This window comes from Cervus canadensis, chromosome 9 (assembly GCF_019320065.1).
Source record: "Cervus canadensis isolate Bull #8, Minnesota chromosome 9, ASM1932006v1, whole genome shotgun sequence".
Taxonomy (NCBI): Eukaryota; Metazoa; Chordata; class Mammalia; order Artiodactyla; family Cervidae; genus Cervus; species Cervus canadensis.
The window spans coordinates 64,133,876-64,149,439 of NC_057394.1; the positions used below are offsets into that span (position 1 = coordinate 64,133,876).

Here is a 15,564-nt window from a genome sequence, read left to right on the forward strand (position 1 = left end):
AGAGGGGCTGGTGGAGGGTGGGAGTGGGGAGCTGACCTCACCGGGTGGAGGGGTGCCCCTGTACGGAGCCCCGGGTCCTCAAGTTATAGCCTGTGTCTTCCCTGCACAGTAGAGCAGGTTTCACTCCTGCTTCTCAGCGTAACCCAGCCAGCCTCGTGCTTCTTTGTATCTAGTGTCAACCCACTTTCCCACTGGAGGTCAGCGACCGCCTTCCCCCAGTCATCCTTTGGGGCGGATGTAGGGGACGAAGCCTGAGCCAGAGCTCGTGTGTCCCCTGCCCCACGGGGGTGTCTGCAGAGCAGCACAGAGAGGCTTCTGTCCGCGGCTCTCGCAGTAACCATCCAGCCTGGGTCAAGCCCTGTGGCAGGAGTTCCATGAATACTCACTGCACGATCATTTGGAGCTTGGAATACGCCTGAGCGAGGAAGATGGCAACTTCCTTGCAGTGTTCACCTCTTCACTACGAGCGATGCCCAGGGCCCTTGGCCGTCTTTCCCCACGCTAACCTCCTTTCTAGACTCAGCTGGCCCCTGCTTTTTCCATAGTTCTGGGTGCCCAGGGCTCTGGATCCTGGGGCTTGTCTCTCAGCTTGTGAATGGCTTGAATGGCAAAGGGAAATAGTATTGGGAGATCCTCTGTGTGTGACTTCTAGGAGACCGCCCCTGAACCCCTCCTTCTCGGAGGTCCTGCTCCCTGCACCCCTACCCACTCTCACCCCTGCTCTCAGTCTTTGGGATTTCAAAGGCTACGAAGCATCAGCCCTCAGCATGAATTTTCACCCTGATTTATCGGAAAAAAAAAAACAAAACCCACCAAAAAACTTTTACCTTGCTTTAAGACCAGGCAGGGTTTGTGAAGAATGAGCCTTTAAGTCTGTTGGAAAAAAGAACAGAAAGACAATGTTAGGGGAAGAAAAGAAACTTTCTTTCTGTTAAAAAGCCTTTCATTAATTATGTGATGCTGGGTTTGAGGTGGAGAAGCCCTGATTTACAGAATTTTTCTATTTTTGCTTTTTTTTTTGGTGTTCTCTCTCTTGTTTCCTTTAGAGGTTAAAATTTTTATAAAATTATAACTCAAGAAGGTAATTTTCATGAAATTGTGGATTTGGGACATTCAAATTTGCTTTGTTAATCTTTTGGGTTATCACAGAGTCCCCCCTCTGTCATAGGAGGAAGGATATTTTTTCTATACAGGAGAGAGGCTGAGGTTCAGAGGACATAAATATTTTAAAAATGATATTTAATTTTACAAACTCTATTTGTGTCATTTAATCACCTGACTATTGGGTTTGAATGATATGACATCAAGAATTTCAGGTACAATTGGGATAAAATAGAGCATCAGTTCTAGTAATAGAGGATGGCAGAGTGGAAGTGTAAAGAAATGAGAATCAGAAAATTTGAAAGTGAAACTTAAATATTCAACACTTGTCCATAGTTTACCCATGAGAGACTATTATTGAGGAATATTACTTGGCTATTAAAATGACGTCTACAGGGACTTCCCTGGTGGTCCAGGGGTTAAGAGCCCCCCTTCTAGTACAGGGGGTGTGGGTTCGATCCCTGGCCGGGGGGCTAAGATCCCACACCACCTGCCAAACTGGAGAAGACTGCCACAATGGGCGATCCTGCATGACACAGCTGTGACCTGACACTGCCAAAATAAATAACAATAATAAATAAATACTAAAAAATAATGTGATGGCTACAAACATTAAGCAATATGGGCAAATGTGAAGGTCACAATACCAAGTAACAAAAGTAAAATACAAGCTTGTATATACAGCGTATTTGAAATGGTAAAAACAAGACAAAACACGGACCACCAACACCATCAAACATGCCAAAAATGAGCGCAGGAGGGACAGAATAAAAATTGCTAAAATGTGAATCAGCCTTACTTATATTCGGATGTTGGGGGGTTGGGTGATGTCTTTCTACTTTTCAAATTTTCCAGTGGAAAATGAACAAAAGTAGATTTTGCTTCATTTTATGTTACTCCTCTCAAATTAAAATATGCATATAATTTATTAAAAAGCAGAAACAAAGGATGAAAGGAGGGAAGAAAGGAAAAAAGAGAAGTGATTAGAAGAGAAAGAGAAGGCTTGGAAGCGTCTCTTGACCCTTTTAGTTATTTTCCGTGACCTTGGAGAAGTCACATACCCTCTCTCAGACTCCAGGTTCCTCATTTGTACCGGGAGGAGGGTGGTAAAGAGTGAAGACTTGATGGAAACCAAGACTGAAATGTACACTATACACTCTATGTCAGTGGACTGTATTCCTAACCTTCAGGACAAGACAGGCATAGAAAATGGTGCTGTTTGTACGGGAGCAGTGTGGAGGCTGGGGGAACTGGGCACCCAGCATCTCTCCCCAGTAGTGGCCGACTCAAGGCACCCTGACTGGGAAGCTCTGGCGTATTTGTGAACTTTGCTGCTTGACAGGTTGTCTGCCTCCCCTGTCTCTGCCTTATCAGGATATCTCAAGCCTTTCTTTTTAAATACACAGAATTGCTAGGTTCCCCATTTAGAAATGGTCCCTGGGATGCCAACTCTCACTTGGAAACAGCAACCAAATTATAGCACTTAAGTCAAACAGCATTCACAGCCGCCAAAGAGGAGCTAGCAAGGGGCAAGAAAATCAAATCCCGTGGATTGCGTGTCTCAAAAGGTCATTAAGTAGAAACATTATGAATCAGTATACTGTGACATCTCTACAGCATCATTTGCCACAGAGCAGAGTTCATCTTTAGGAAGGACTTCCCAGGTGGCGCTAGTGGTAAAGAACCTGCCCATCAATGCAGGAGATGTGAGAGACTTGGGGTCCATCCCAGGGTTGGGAAGATCCCCTGGAGGAGGGCATGGCAACCCACTCCAGTGTTCTTGCCTGGAGAATCCCATGGACAGAGGAGCATATCATAGGAAGGTCTTAGGTTCTAAATAAACAAAAGGGACCGCGTTGTGGGGTGGTTTCCTGTTCTGTGAGAGCATGTCAGAAATGTAGATTGTATTTCTTCCTTCTAGAACCTTCCTGCACCTTGTGAGATCAGACGTGCCTTTTTACACCTGACAAGTGTGTGGTGTGGGAGTGCTTTCAAAGCATTTTCAGAATGGAAATGAAAGAACATTGCCACAGTCACAGTGTATTTTTTCACATGGTAAAAGGGAAACCTGGAACGGGTAATCACCATGCCCAAGGTCCAAGGCCCACCCTTGTGCTGGATCTTCTAACTCTGACACCCCTGGGTTCACACCCACGCTTCACAAAAGTGATTTGGAACCTCCCGGTTCAAATCCGGGGAGATCCGTCACACGTGACTATTGATTATTCAGTGACAGTTGGTGCTGCATTGATATTCAATTTGCTCATCCAATTTTATTGGATTTTCTCACAAACCATGGAGAAAATCATCCCTTTAAAGAAGAGAGGGGATGGGGGTCGTTGGTCTGACGCTATACTGATTGGTCCAGGGCAATGAGAGTCTGTGAAATTGATCTGCCTGCAGAGTAGTTGGGTGGGGGCATAGATTCCTTCCACACCCTAGTTCATTGCATCTTGTCTTGTCTTTCTATGTCCATTTTACAAAAGAGAGCAATGTGGCCAGGGGATGTTACCTACCCTTCACAAGTCAGTAGTAAAGGGAATGATAATATATAATAATAATAGCTAACACTTACATAGGTTATATGCTATATGCTATATAGCGCTTAAAATGCTATATGCCTGGCATAGCTCATAATGCTTTACATAATTTAACCCCTTTAATCTTCACATAAGGTAGGGCTAGTGTTATCCCGAAGGGCCTTCCTGGTAGCTCAGCTGGTAAAGAATCCTCCTGCAATCCAGGAGACCCTGGTTGAATCCCTGGGTCACGAAGATCTGCTGGAGAAGGGATAGGCTACCCACTGCAGTGTTCTTGGGCTTTCCTGGTAGCTCAGATGGTAAAGAATCTGCCTACAATGCGGGAGACTTGGGTTTGATCCCTGGGTTGGGAATATCCCCTGGAGAAGGGATAGGTTACCTACTCTGGTATTCTTGCCTGGAGAATTCCATGGACAGAGGAGCCTGGCGGGCTACAGTCTGTGGGTTTACAAAGAGTCGGACATGACTGAGCGACTTTCAGTGTTATCCCTAATTTACAGCTAAGAAAACTAAGAGCAGTTAAGTGACTTGTCCAAACTCATGCAAGATAAATGGGAGAGAACTGGTGTTCACACCTATGCAGTCAAGCTCTTGAGAGAGGAAGAAAAAAGTGCTCTTTGTGACAGGTTCACATCTGCCACCAAATTAATAAATGACATCAGGCTCCTTCCCTCTCTCCTGATGCTGTGGCAGACATCACTAGTGGATCATGGCATTCTCTCCTTCTGAGGCCAGATGAGGTATCAGAATCTGTCTCATGACAGTGCTTCACCACTAACCTCTAATAATCCATCCATTAACCAGTGATATGGAAGCCTCTTTGTCATTGTGGGTTCATTTTATAGACATTGATTAATTCACAATGCTGTTTTTAAAAATAAATACGAGTGATTGGGATTGACATATACAAACTACTATATATAAAATAGTTAACTAATAAGGATCTACTGGATAGCACATGGAACTCAATACTCTGTTATGGCTTATATGGAAAAGAATCTAAAAAAGAGTGGACATACGTGTATGTATAACTGATCCACCTTGCAGTATACCTGAAACTAACACAACATTGTAAATCAACTATACTCCACCATAAAAATTAAAAATCAAAATGAAAACAACAACAACAAAAAGAAAAAAATGTGTTTGTGTATGTGTGTGTCTATATATACACCTGGCTTTGTGAAATGAATGAAATTGAACTTGATCCAATTTGCATTTACTAAACATCTGTTATGAGCCAGGAAAGCACTCTTGTTTGACACTGAGTTTCAAAACAAAGGATAAACAGTTACATCTTTAAGGTATTGGGAAGAAATTCTACATAAAGAAATCTTGATGTAAATTCTTTCGAAAATTAAAGATCCTCTTGTAAACCCTTTTAACTTAATCTGTTTTGTAGTCTGGCTTGGTACCCTGAGTTTTCATAGACTAAGACATGCTTGCATGTGCCTTTAAAGGCATTTTAGTATTCTACAGCTTTTTTTTTTTTTCAGTGCCTCGCCAATATTTGCTAGCAGGGCATTTATTTTCAAAGCTTTTGCTTTATATACTGTTCCATTCACTTGACAGCATTCTATTTGTCCTACGCTGGTGGGTAATATATTTACAAAGGTCCGACACGTAGCGGGGACATGTGAAGAATGCTTGATTCATACTGTGCAAAAGAAATGGCTTGAATGCTGTTTTTCAGTATTAGAATTACTCTTGGTACTTGCAGAACAGGGCTGTTAGGATTCTGAGAGGGAGCTCAGTGGTGCAGACACACGGAAAAGAGAATTTCCCAGCAAGAGGAATGACCTCTCCAGTGTGCTAACTAAACTGGTGAGGGCCGTACAAATGTATTGACAGGATGATACATCTGCCATGATTTGATGGAGAGGATGTAACAGTGAAACACCTGTGTGGCTGCCGAAACCACCCAGCTTTTAGGATGTGGGCTGTGTGCAGTCAGATTGGGGTTTAAAAATTCAAGCTGCCTGAGATGCTTGCTTGTTCCAGAAAATAGTTCTATTTCTAGGTCAGCATTAAGGTGATGCAGATGACCTGGATTTTTAACTTTCTGTTTCTGGTTGGATATGGCCATGCAGTCATAACATCAGGGGAAGACACTGTGTGGCCTGTGAATAAATGCGTGTTACCCACTTGGAGCAATAGCACAAGAAGACCACTGCCAAATGATAAAACCCAACTTGAGGAAAAGTTGCCAATTGCAGAAACAACATGGTGAAAATGTGAGCCTTAGGATAAGAGAAACCACTCCAAAGTTAAGTACCCACCAGCAGGGTAAGATGCCGCCTTCCAGGGCCTGAATGGGCACCCAGGGAAGCATCCGAGTCTTTGTTGACTTCGTAACACATTATGGAAATGTGTTCTAGAAAATAATTAGAGCTCATTAATAAAATTTAGCTATAAGGATATTTATCAGCATGCTGTTTTGAAAGGTAACAGAAAACAGAAGCAATAAATGATTAATAATAGGAAGCCAATTACAAATATTATGGTTTGGGGAAGTCCCTAGCAGTCCAGTGGTCAGGATTCGGGGCTTTCACTGCCAAGGATGTGGGTTCAGCCCCTGGTCAGGGAACTAAGATCCTTCAAGTCGTACAGTGGGGCCAAAAAAAATTACGGTTTAAAACATAATACAAGGTGATGTAGCCAATAAAATGGTTTGTAGAAAATCGAAAGCATGAAATGATACTCCTGTAAATATGTAATATTGATATGTAATTATGATATAGAAGGGGCTTCCCTGGTAGCTCAGCTGGTAAAGAATCCGCTTGCAGTGCGGGAGACCCCAGTTTGATTCCTGGGTCGGGAAGATCCCTTGGAGAAGGGATAGGCTACCCACTCCAGTATTCTTGGGCTTCCCTGGTGCCTCTGATGGTAAAGAATCTGCCTGCAATGCAGGAGACCTGGGTTCAATCCTGTGGCTGGGAAGATCCCCTGGAGGAGGGCATGGCAACCCACTCCAGTATTTTTGCCTGGAGAATCCCCATGGACAGAGAAGCCTGGTGGGCTACATCCATGGGGTCACAAAGAGTTGAACACAACTAAGTGATTAAGCACAGCACATGATATAGAAATAAATGTGCCTTAAAGGGCAGGTTACAAGCACTATACAGTGTCTGGGGAGGACATAATCAAGGTACAAAAGTGATTATCATCTCTGGATGGGAGTGAATTTTTCAGAAATTAAAAAAAATTTTTTTTGGGCCACACAGCATGTGGCCTATTAGTTCTCCAACTAGGGATTGAACCCATGGCCCCTTCAGTGGAGGTGTGGAATCTTAAGCAGTGGACCACTGGGGAAGACCCTGAATAAGACGGATTTTTGCTGTTGCTTTTTTCTTTTTACTTGTATATGGTTTCTCAAACGTCCACCATGCACATGTATTACTTGTGCAACAAGAAAAGGAAAAGATACAAATTAGGGGGTGTGTTCTGTTTGTCTGGTTTTGCTTTTTATGAACAGAGGCTTCCCGTTGGATCATCAGGTCTCCCTGTCTGCTTGGTAGGCTCAGGGCTTGGGGGCACAGCTATTGAAGTCATGAGTAGGTTGATCAAAAATGATTCATGAGGCTGTCAGTGTGGTGAGTAGCACTGATCATTTGCACTTTGGCTGTAACTCAAGCCTGTTCTCTTTTTTCCCGGGCCTTGTAATGAGCTAGAACCGCCATCTACGGGACGTCCTCCCCAGATACTCACCTGCTTCCAGAAACTTCTCATACAGAAATATTTTCCCTTCCAGGAGCTCTTTCTTCTGCAGATTCTCATGGCCCTTCAGATAATCCTGTTCAAACTGATACTTGTTTCCTTTCAGGTAATTTGCCTCCCTCTCCAGGTACTGGTCTTTCTCCGGAGTCTCATCCTCTTCAGAAAGTAAAAGTCCTTCCATTAAACTCTGCTCATCTCCCTTGGTACCTTCTTCCATCGAGGAGAAGGTCTGCGTGTCTTGGTGGAAAGTTGTGGAAGGGTGAGGAGGTGGTGTTCCTGATGGCTCAAGATTTTCAGCAGACATGCTGGGAGGCATTTAGCAGGTGAAAGCCTTCTGCAGCAGGCAGTCACTACTTCATCATCCTGGCAACAAGGAAGGAATAAAAACCCGTTAGTCAGTAATGACCTACTGCAGATTGTGTGCTTATTTCATTCAGTGGTCTTGGGATGGCCCTGGGAGAGTGTAGATCAGTACCTGGTGGCCATGAAAAGTCACAGAGAGAGGAGACAGAGGGTTTACCCTCTGGGAGCTGCTTGGAGAGAGACCACAGCTGAAGGCATCGCCTTTGAAATGACCTGAAGTCAACCAGGAGGGCCGGAAACTGAGGGAGTGATTGGTGTTTAGTGGCGCCATCATTAGAAGACTTTTGCTTATTCATTAAGAAATACTTATTGTTACAATAATCAGAACACAGACTTGTCTCCCAGGAGTTTCAAACTGGGGAGAAAGACAGACAGTCAAACACAGACTTCCATACACGGTGACAAGCACGATGGAAGAGGTGCAGGCAGGGTGGTCTAGACACCGTGGGTGGGGCCTTGGCCCGTGAAGGTCCCTGTGGTTGGACGTCTCCCAGGCACATCTTCCAACCTCTGCTGGAAGCACCACCCCCTTGGCAAAGTCAGTTTACTCAGCAAATGCTTATTTTTACTCCCCAGATTTAACATAACTGTGAGCACCTACATCTCCCCAGGGGGTCTTCCATGTTCCACCCTAGGCTCCATCGATACCTTCTATATTTCCATGAAAGTAATGATTTTGCTATATTAAACAGTTTCTACGTCTGTCTTTCCAACAGAATGTAAACTTCTTGAGGGTAGGAAGGATTAATTCTCCTTTTTAAGAAGTATTTCTTTTAAAAAAACATTTTGTTCTTATCTTTGACTGTGCCACGTGGCATGTAGGTCTTCATTTTCCAACCACGGATCGAACCCCCATCTCCTGCATTGAAAGCACGGGGTCTGAACCACTGGACCACCAGAGAAGTCCCAGGAAGGACTGATTCTTGTTTGCAAATCTATTTCAGATCCTTCCTCTCTTCTCTGATCCGCCGTGACTGCTCGCAGCTAACCGCACCATCTCTAGTCTGGGTTATTGCTACACGCTCTTAACTGGCTTTCCTGTCACTAGCGCTGCTGCCCTATAGTCATTCTCCACCAGGAGTGTTCTTGGGAAAATATTAACCACATCAGGACACCCATAGCTTCACAGTCCCCCGATTGCTTTCTCTTGCACTGAGAATAAAACGCGAACCCCACTCCAGGGCTCCCAGGGCTGGCCAGTCTCTCTGATCTCTCTTACAGTTCCTTCTTGACTCTCCCACCCTGTTATTCTCTCGTAGAGCACTTACCCTATTTCTATTTATGGTTCTGTTCCCATGCGTACTTGTTCAGCCTTTCTTTTCCACTAGACCCTAAGTGTTTCAATGACAGTGACCTTGTGTGGCCTGTTCCCCACTCTCTCTCCAACAGTTGGCTCAGTGCCTGATGAATAATAAAAGGTCCCCAAAGTAAATGATCAGTGACTGAATGAAGGACTAAGAATAGATGTCTCTAGAGCAGGGCATCCCCAAATTTTAAAAATGTTAATAATTACCCTGCACAACGGGATAAGCTGCAGGTAACAGACCCCAAATCTTCCTGTCTGTTCTAAGGACTTTAGAGAGAAATTTCTTTGCCTGGCTTTCCCCAGATATCTGATTGGGAAGCTCTCTTCTAGGGAACCAGGCAGATGAGATCATGAGGCTAACTCTCTAGCATACGTGCAACATGATGCCTGAGGTGAGGGGTGTGATGTGCAGAGACATTCCTAGTGAGACAGGCTGGACCTGGGGCCTTTTAGTGCAGTGCTTGTACTTGGAAAAACGTCTCCTGGAACAGAATACAAAGAAACCATAAGGGACTAAAAATAACTGCAAGCGTGTGCAATTGGGGCAAATGATGAACAGAGAGAGAATGGAAGGCTAAAACCTACCTTCCACTTCTGAGATGCCGGGGTAGGCAGACCATGCAAGTCACCCCTCCAACTGGGCCCATTGATCGACTCCCACCCTCACCCCATTTAAGGGACCAACTTGCCCCCATCTCAGGGGACTGCAAGGGCACCTGTTACTTGCTTTGGCTCCCTAGTACTAGCTGCAGCACAAGTCTCAGTAAAGCCTTGCCTGGATTTCTTGTCTGGCCTCATCAACTGCTATTGATTAAAGAATCCAGGACTTCCGTGGTGGTCCAGTGGTTAAGGATCCACCTGCCAATGCAGGGGGCCCGGGTTCCATCCCTGGTCCAGAAAGATTCCGCATGCTGAGAGGCGGCTAAGCCTGGGGGCCACAACTACTGAGCCTGCGTTCTAGCGTGCCTGCTCCCCAACAGGAGGAACCACCCCATGGAGAGGCCCTTGCGCCGCACCTGGAGAGTAGTCCTCACTTGCCAAACCCAGAGAAAGCCCACACGCGGCCACGGAGACCCAGGGCAACCAAATACAATAAATAATTCAAAAAATAGAGAGTCCAAGAACCGGGGCTGATATCAATAATGGGCCATATTTGTGCACCCCTAGGGTTGCTAGAGCCCCTGGGTTACTGGATTCCCATAGGATTAGCCTGGAGGCGGGGTGGGGAACATATAGAGGAGCGCTGCCCAGACCTCTTTTCCAGGAAGGACAAGCTGCCCGGCTGTGGGGTAGTTAGTCAGCAGCCAGCCCCCCAGCCCCCAGCTCCTTTAAGGTCTGCCTCAGCTGCTGGGGGCCACCTTCCAGAAGCCACTCCCTTCGTGGGGGTGGCTGCATCTGGTGATGAAACAAGGCGGGGGTGTAAAAGTCCAGGCGGGACACCTCTGAGAGATCTCAGGCCCCTCTGCCCCCCACCCCGCTTCCTCCAGTTGGGTCAGGGTTGCCAAGCCTGCTCCATGGCACTGTCCCCCTTAGTCTTTCCTGTATCCCTGCTGGTCCTTTCTCAGGGGTTGGTCCCAAAGACACATTTAGCATCTCAGCCCAGCTGCCTCTCAACAGTTTACATCTTACCCTCTATTTCCAGAGAACCCAGCCTGTGACAGGCAGCTTCATAAAATGTAAATCCGGAAAAGAACTGATGGTGAGATCCGAGGAGAAGGAGAAATAGCTTGATGGATGGTGGATCGCTTGATGGTTTAAAGGGTGGGAAGGTGGGGAGTAACTGGACCTGCCCTGGCGGGGGTGACAAGGCAGGAAAAGTCCAGAGAGAGCCAGGGTGGCGGACTTTAACACCCATATTGAGCATCTTGTGTTGGGTGGTGACCTTGAAGGCAGTGTGATTAAAGTGACTCTGGGGCAGGAGGGTTCTTGCGGCCACTCGCCAGACAGGAAGTAGAGCCTGGGAGCTTGCCCTGCAGTTGACTTGCTCTCTCTCCATCACTTTACAGGCCTGTGTGCACGTTCTTTCACGTAGGCTATCTCAACTGCTTTTTGAGGCGGTGACCGTGGAGGATGTTGCCTTTGCAGCAAAGGCTGAGCTGTGGGAAAGCTTTGGGGTTTATATCTCTGTCTCTGGGAGCCTCTTCTGTTTTAAAGGAGCCTCTCCAGCCTTATTTTGATGTACAACCTAAATGCATCACCCGTTATGATGTAGAAGCTGCATTAAGGGTTAGCTGTCCAGGTAGAACTCCTGCTTGCTCCTGAGGCCTGTAAACCACAGGGACAAGGAAGGGGTGGGAGGACCGTGAGAGCCCACGGAGATGGGGTTCTGTCCCAGCCGAGCCCTGGGAGAGGTGAAGGCGCACACCCAGGCACCAGCCACTCCATCAAAGGCCTTCTTGCACTTCGGAGACCCTCCTGACGTTCATGTTTTTTAGCTGCTTAAATAAAAGATCAAAATCAGCCAGTCCCCTGGACAGCCCAGAAGGCGTTTATCAACAGCACGCTGTCACGCATGGTTAAGAGTCTTCTGTCTCTGTTTTCTCATCAGGCCTTGTAAAAAACGCGCCAGTCAGCTACAATCTCATTCCAAAGGTCAGAAAAGAAACTGCATTCTCGACACTGTCCCTTTAATTCTCCTAGAAATTTGTAATAAAAGCTGTCGGGCAGAAATAGATGGTAATGGCAACCAGACATCCAGTGTCTGAGACAGACATCTCGGTTTTGACTTGGGATTTAGATCTTGACTCATTTTGACCCCGGTTTCTGAGCGATTGCGGGTTAATTTCTGTGGCCACAACACAATACATCGACTTTATAAGAGCTACTTATAATCAGCCGATTATAGCTTGTTCTTCCCTAGATCAGCTTTACAAAAAGGTTGCCTCAATCAAAGGAGGCTGCCAGACTTATTTTATTCAAGTTAAATAATTAAAAAAAACTTAGAACAGATATTTAGAATTGGCAAAATTCACCAAAAGTTAGGGGTTCTGGCTTGTCCTGGAAAAAGGTGTCTCAGGGACCCTGGGCTGGCTTCCCCTTGCAGGGACAGTGATGTGGAGTGAAGGCTGCCCTCTCTGATTGGGACGCATCTCCTTTTCTGCTTCTGTCCACGTCGCTACCTTGATTCCCAGGCAGGCTTATCATTGCCTGTGTCCTGTTGTTTTCTGGTAGGAAAGCCTAGTTCTCTGTCTCTATCAGAAAATAGAGTCACGTCTCCATCAAAAGCAGGAAAACAAAAGCTCCCGAGAGGTCTACTCTTTCTCACACTGCCCTCCTTGGCTTGATCTTTCTGGCGGGTGAGGGGTGGGGCCTTCAACTGGAGGCCGTTTGGTGGCAGAGGGTACAGCGCTTGGACAGCTCACGGCTGCAGGCCCGCCCCCAGCATGGCGTTTTGGGCACATGGTTGCTAGTCAGTGGTCCCTGCTGAATGAAGGCATGGATGATCAAAGAAAAGCTGTAATAATGTGCTCTGTGCTTTGCCCAGTATCCTTACTGAGGAATGTGCTTATTTAGTGAAGAGGGGAACACTTGATGTCGGAGGTCAACATGGAACCACAGTCTTGTAGATTTCTGTTTGTGTGACCCCTTCCACATCGCGCTGTGAGTCAGAGGCCACCTGAATTCCCTATGGTGAGGTTTTCTTTGGATCTCATCTGTCATTCTGAGGGGCTAAGGCCAGGACTCCTGAAATAGTCTTACTTGAAATAAAGAGGAAGACACAAGTAACTAAAATAAAGCGACAAGACGGAGCACTCTGTCTTTACAGGGCTGGTTGGATGACTAGACTGAAAGAGGAAGATGAGTGACAGCCTCTGGCTCCCAGATGATGGCCTAGGAAGGGCTCTGTGTTCCGGTTGTGGGCTCAGCAAGGTCTCTCGTCTGGTTTCTGTGGTTGGAGGAGGTGGCTGCTCCTGAGTTGTTCTTTGTCCCTCTCACTGGGGCTGGGGCCCAACTGACATGCTGAAAGGCTTCATGCTTTGGAAACCAAGTGTGGTCAGAGGGCCGGCCTTGCAGTAGGGCAGGAAACCAGCTGTGCCGTAAGGACCGGGCTCTGTCCACCTCCTGGGGCCCTCTGTGATGCCCTGGGTGAAGATCAGGAAATCTAAGGTTCTGATTGGGGGCAAGAGGAGAAGTGGGTGACAGAGGAGGAGATGGTTGGATGGCATCACTGACTTAGTGGACATGAGTTTGAGCAGGCTCTGGGAGATGGTGAAGAACAAGGCAGCCTGGTGTGCTGCCATCCATGGGGTTGCAAAGAGTCAGACACAACTGAGCGAATGAACAACAACAAGGTCCTGCTCTGACGGCTTGGCCAGCACAGCGGTCCTTTCCTCATGCCTCCTCCTGGCCCCTCCGGGGAAGCAGCCCAGGGACCTCATTTGACCCCTGGCTTCTCAGCACCAAAGGCAGTCCTTTGTCACCACCATCTCCTGCTTTCACATCTCAAAAGGAAGGAAGGCTCCCCCTCCTTCCTGACACGGAGGGCACATGATGGCCCTGCCCCAGTGACTCTGAGTGCCCTCTGGCCCCTCCACAGGGTCTCACGAGGGGCCTGGGTTCCCTTGCTTGACCTGCCTCGCCCCAGGTTCCATGCCCTCTGGGTCCAACCACCACCCCTCCCCTGGCTCCAGCAGGGGGGTGCAGCTCTGTGACTTGGCCAAGTCCCTGGTCAGTAATTCAACATTGCTTCTGAGGTACCTGCTCTAGACCATCAGGAGAGGAGAGGTCTGTGTGAGAATGGAAAGAGGAAGGTAAGCAAGATTGAAAACTCACCTTGAGAAAGAGAAGGTTGGGATTGGGGCTCAGTTTCCTGGGGTTAAAGCCCAGCTTGGCCAGTTACAAGCTGTATGATTTTGACTGAGGTTCTTACCTCTCCTGTGACTTAGTTTCCTCATCTGTAGAATAGGAACAGTAATAGTACCAACTTCCTATGAGGATTCAGTGAGGCAATATGGACACATGTACGTAGTACCAGGCACAGACATGAGGTATGTTGTTACTTCTGCACTCATGCTCAGTCATGTCTGACTCTTTGCAACCCCATGGACTGTAGCCCACCAGGCTCCTCTGTTCATAGGATTCTCCAGGCAAGAATACTGGAGTGGGTTGCCATATCCTTCTCCAGGGGATCTTCCTGACCCAGGGTTCGAACCTTCATCTCTTGGGTCTCCTGAACTGGTAGGCAGATTCTTTACCACTGCGCCTCCCAGGAAACTCATGTTGTTACTATTGCACACTTATTCCCAACCAGCTCTGAGGGTGTGTGTGACTGTACATGTTTGTAAGTGTGTATATGTGTGAGTGTGTCTTGTGTGTCCTGCTAAGGCCTTAAATAACTCTTGATACAGAGAGAGGAAAAAGACTGCTTCCTGGTACTGATGGAAGCCTAGGTGGTGGTGTTCAGTCGCTCAGTCGTGTCCGACTCTTTGTGACCCTATGGACTGCAGCATGCCAGGCTTCCTTGTCCTTCACCATCTCCTGGAGCTTGCTCAAACTCATGTCCTTTGAATTGGTGATGCCATCCAACCATCTCGTCCTCTGTTGTCCCCTTCTTCTCCTGCCTTCAATCTTTCCTAGCATCAGGGTCTTTTCTAATGAGTCAGCTCTTCGTATCAGGTGGCCAAAGTATTGGAGCTTCAACTTCAGCATCAGTCCTTCCAATGAATATTCAGGGTTGATTTCCGGAGGCTTAGATATTCAGGTCTGCCCATCCTTCAGTTCAGCTCCTAGTGGCTGGGCCCTGGGGGAGGTGATGGCCCACAGGGAGTGACCGTGGTGAGTGAGCGCCCTCATCCTTAGGAGGCCAGACCCCTCTACGAAGCTGCTTGGCCCAAGGGAATTCTGTGATGCTGCTTTATCTGTCGATACAGAACCTCTCTCCCCATGGGTCAGTTTTCTGACTCTCAGCCCTGATTTCAGGGGAACTGTCTGTCAGCTATTGTAAAACAGCCTGGATGAGGCCGCTCATTCAGTCTCCAACAGTCTGGTTCAGAAGTCCTGGCGTTGAATCAGAGCCTTCTTCACTTTGACTCCCTCCCCTTCATCAGTGCTTTTCAGTCCTGGGGGAGCCTCAGTGAAGAGCTCTCACTCCTCTTCCACTGGGCAGCCGCTCAAGGGTCTGAAGGGAGTGATCAGACCTCCCAGGGCTCCAGGTTCAGCCCTCCAGCTGCATTTTCAGCATCTCCACTCACCGTCTAACAGACATCTGAGACTCTTGTGTCCAAAATGGGATCCTGCTCTTCCTCCCCGGACCTCTTGGCTGATGACAAAGCCTTTGGGGTCATGTGACACTTTTCTGTCTTTCCCACCCTACATCAGCCCACCAAAGGACCTCCCCACTTCTCACCCTCTCTGAATCCCGTCACTTCCCCTCCCAGTCCGAGCCACCATCACATCTTGCCTGGGTTATTGAGGTGGCCTCTAGCATGTCTGTTCTTCACAGGGTAGCCAGCTTGCAAGACACAAATCACATCACCTCACTCTCCCCCATACAATCCTTCGAGGGCTCCCATCTTTTAGATTAAAAACTAAGATCTG

General features: G+C 47.3%; 2 protein-coding genes across 2 annotated transcripts in view; one reads left to right on the forward strand and one right to left on the reverse strand.

Annotated features, from left to right (window-relative positions):
* Window positions 1-7,662, reverse strand: part of ERICH6B (glutamate rich 6B) — a 50,014-nt gene extending 42,352 nt beyond the window's left edge. The window contains exon 1 of the mRNA XM_043478379.1: window positions 7,326-7,662. Within this exon, the coding sequence (XP_043334314.1) occupies window positions 7,326-7,662 (337 nt within the window). The remainder of the gene's footprint in view (window positions 1-7,325) is intronic.
* Window positions 1-15,564, forward strand: part of CBY2 (chibby family member 2) — a 127,624-nt gene that overhangs the window by 43,963 nt on the left and 68,097 nt on the right. The gene's annotated exons all lie outside the window — the stretch shown is intronic.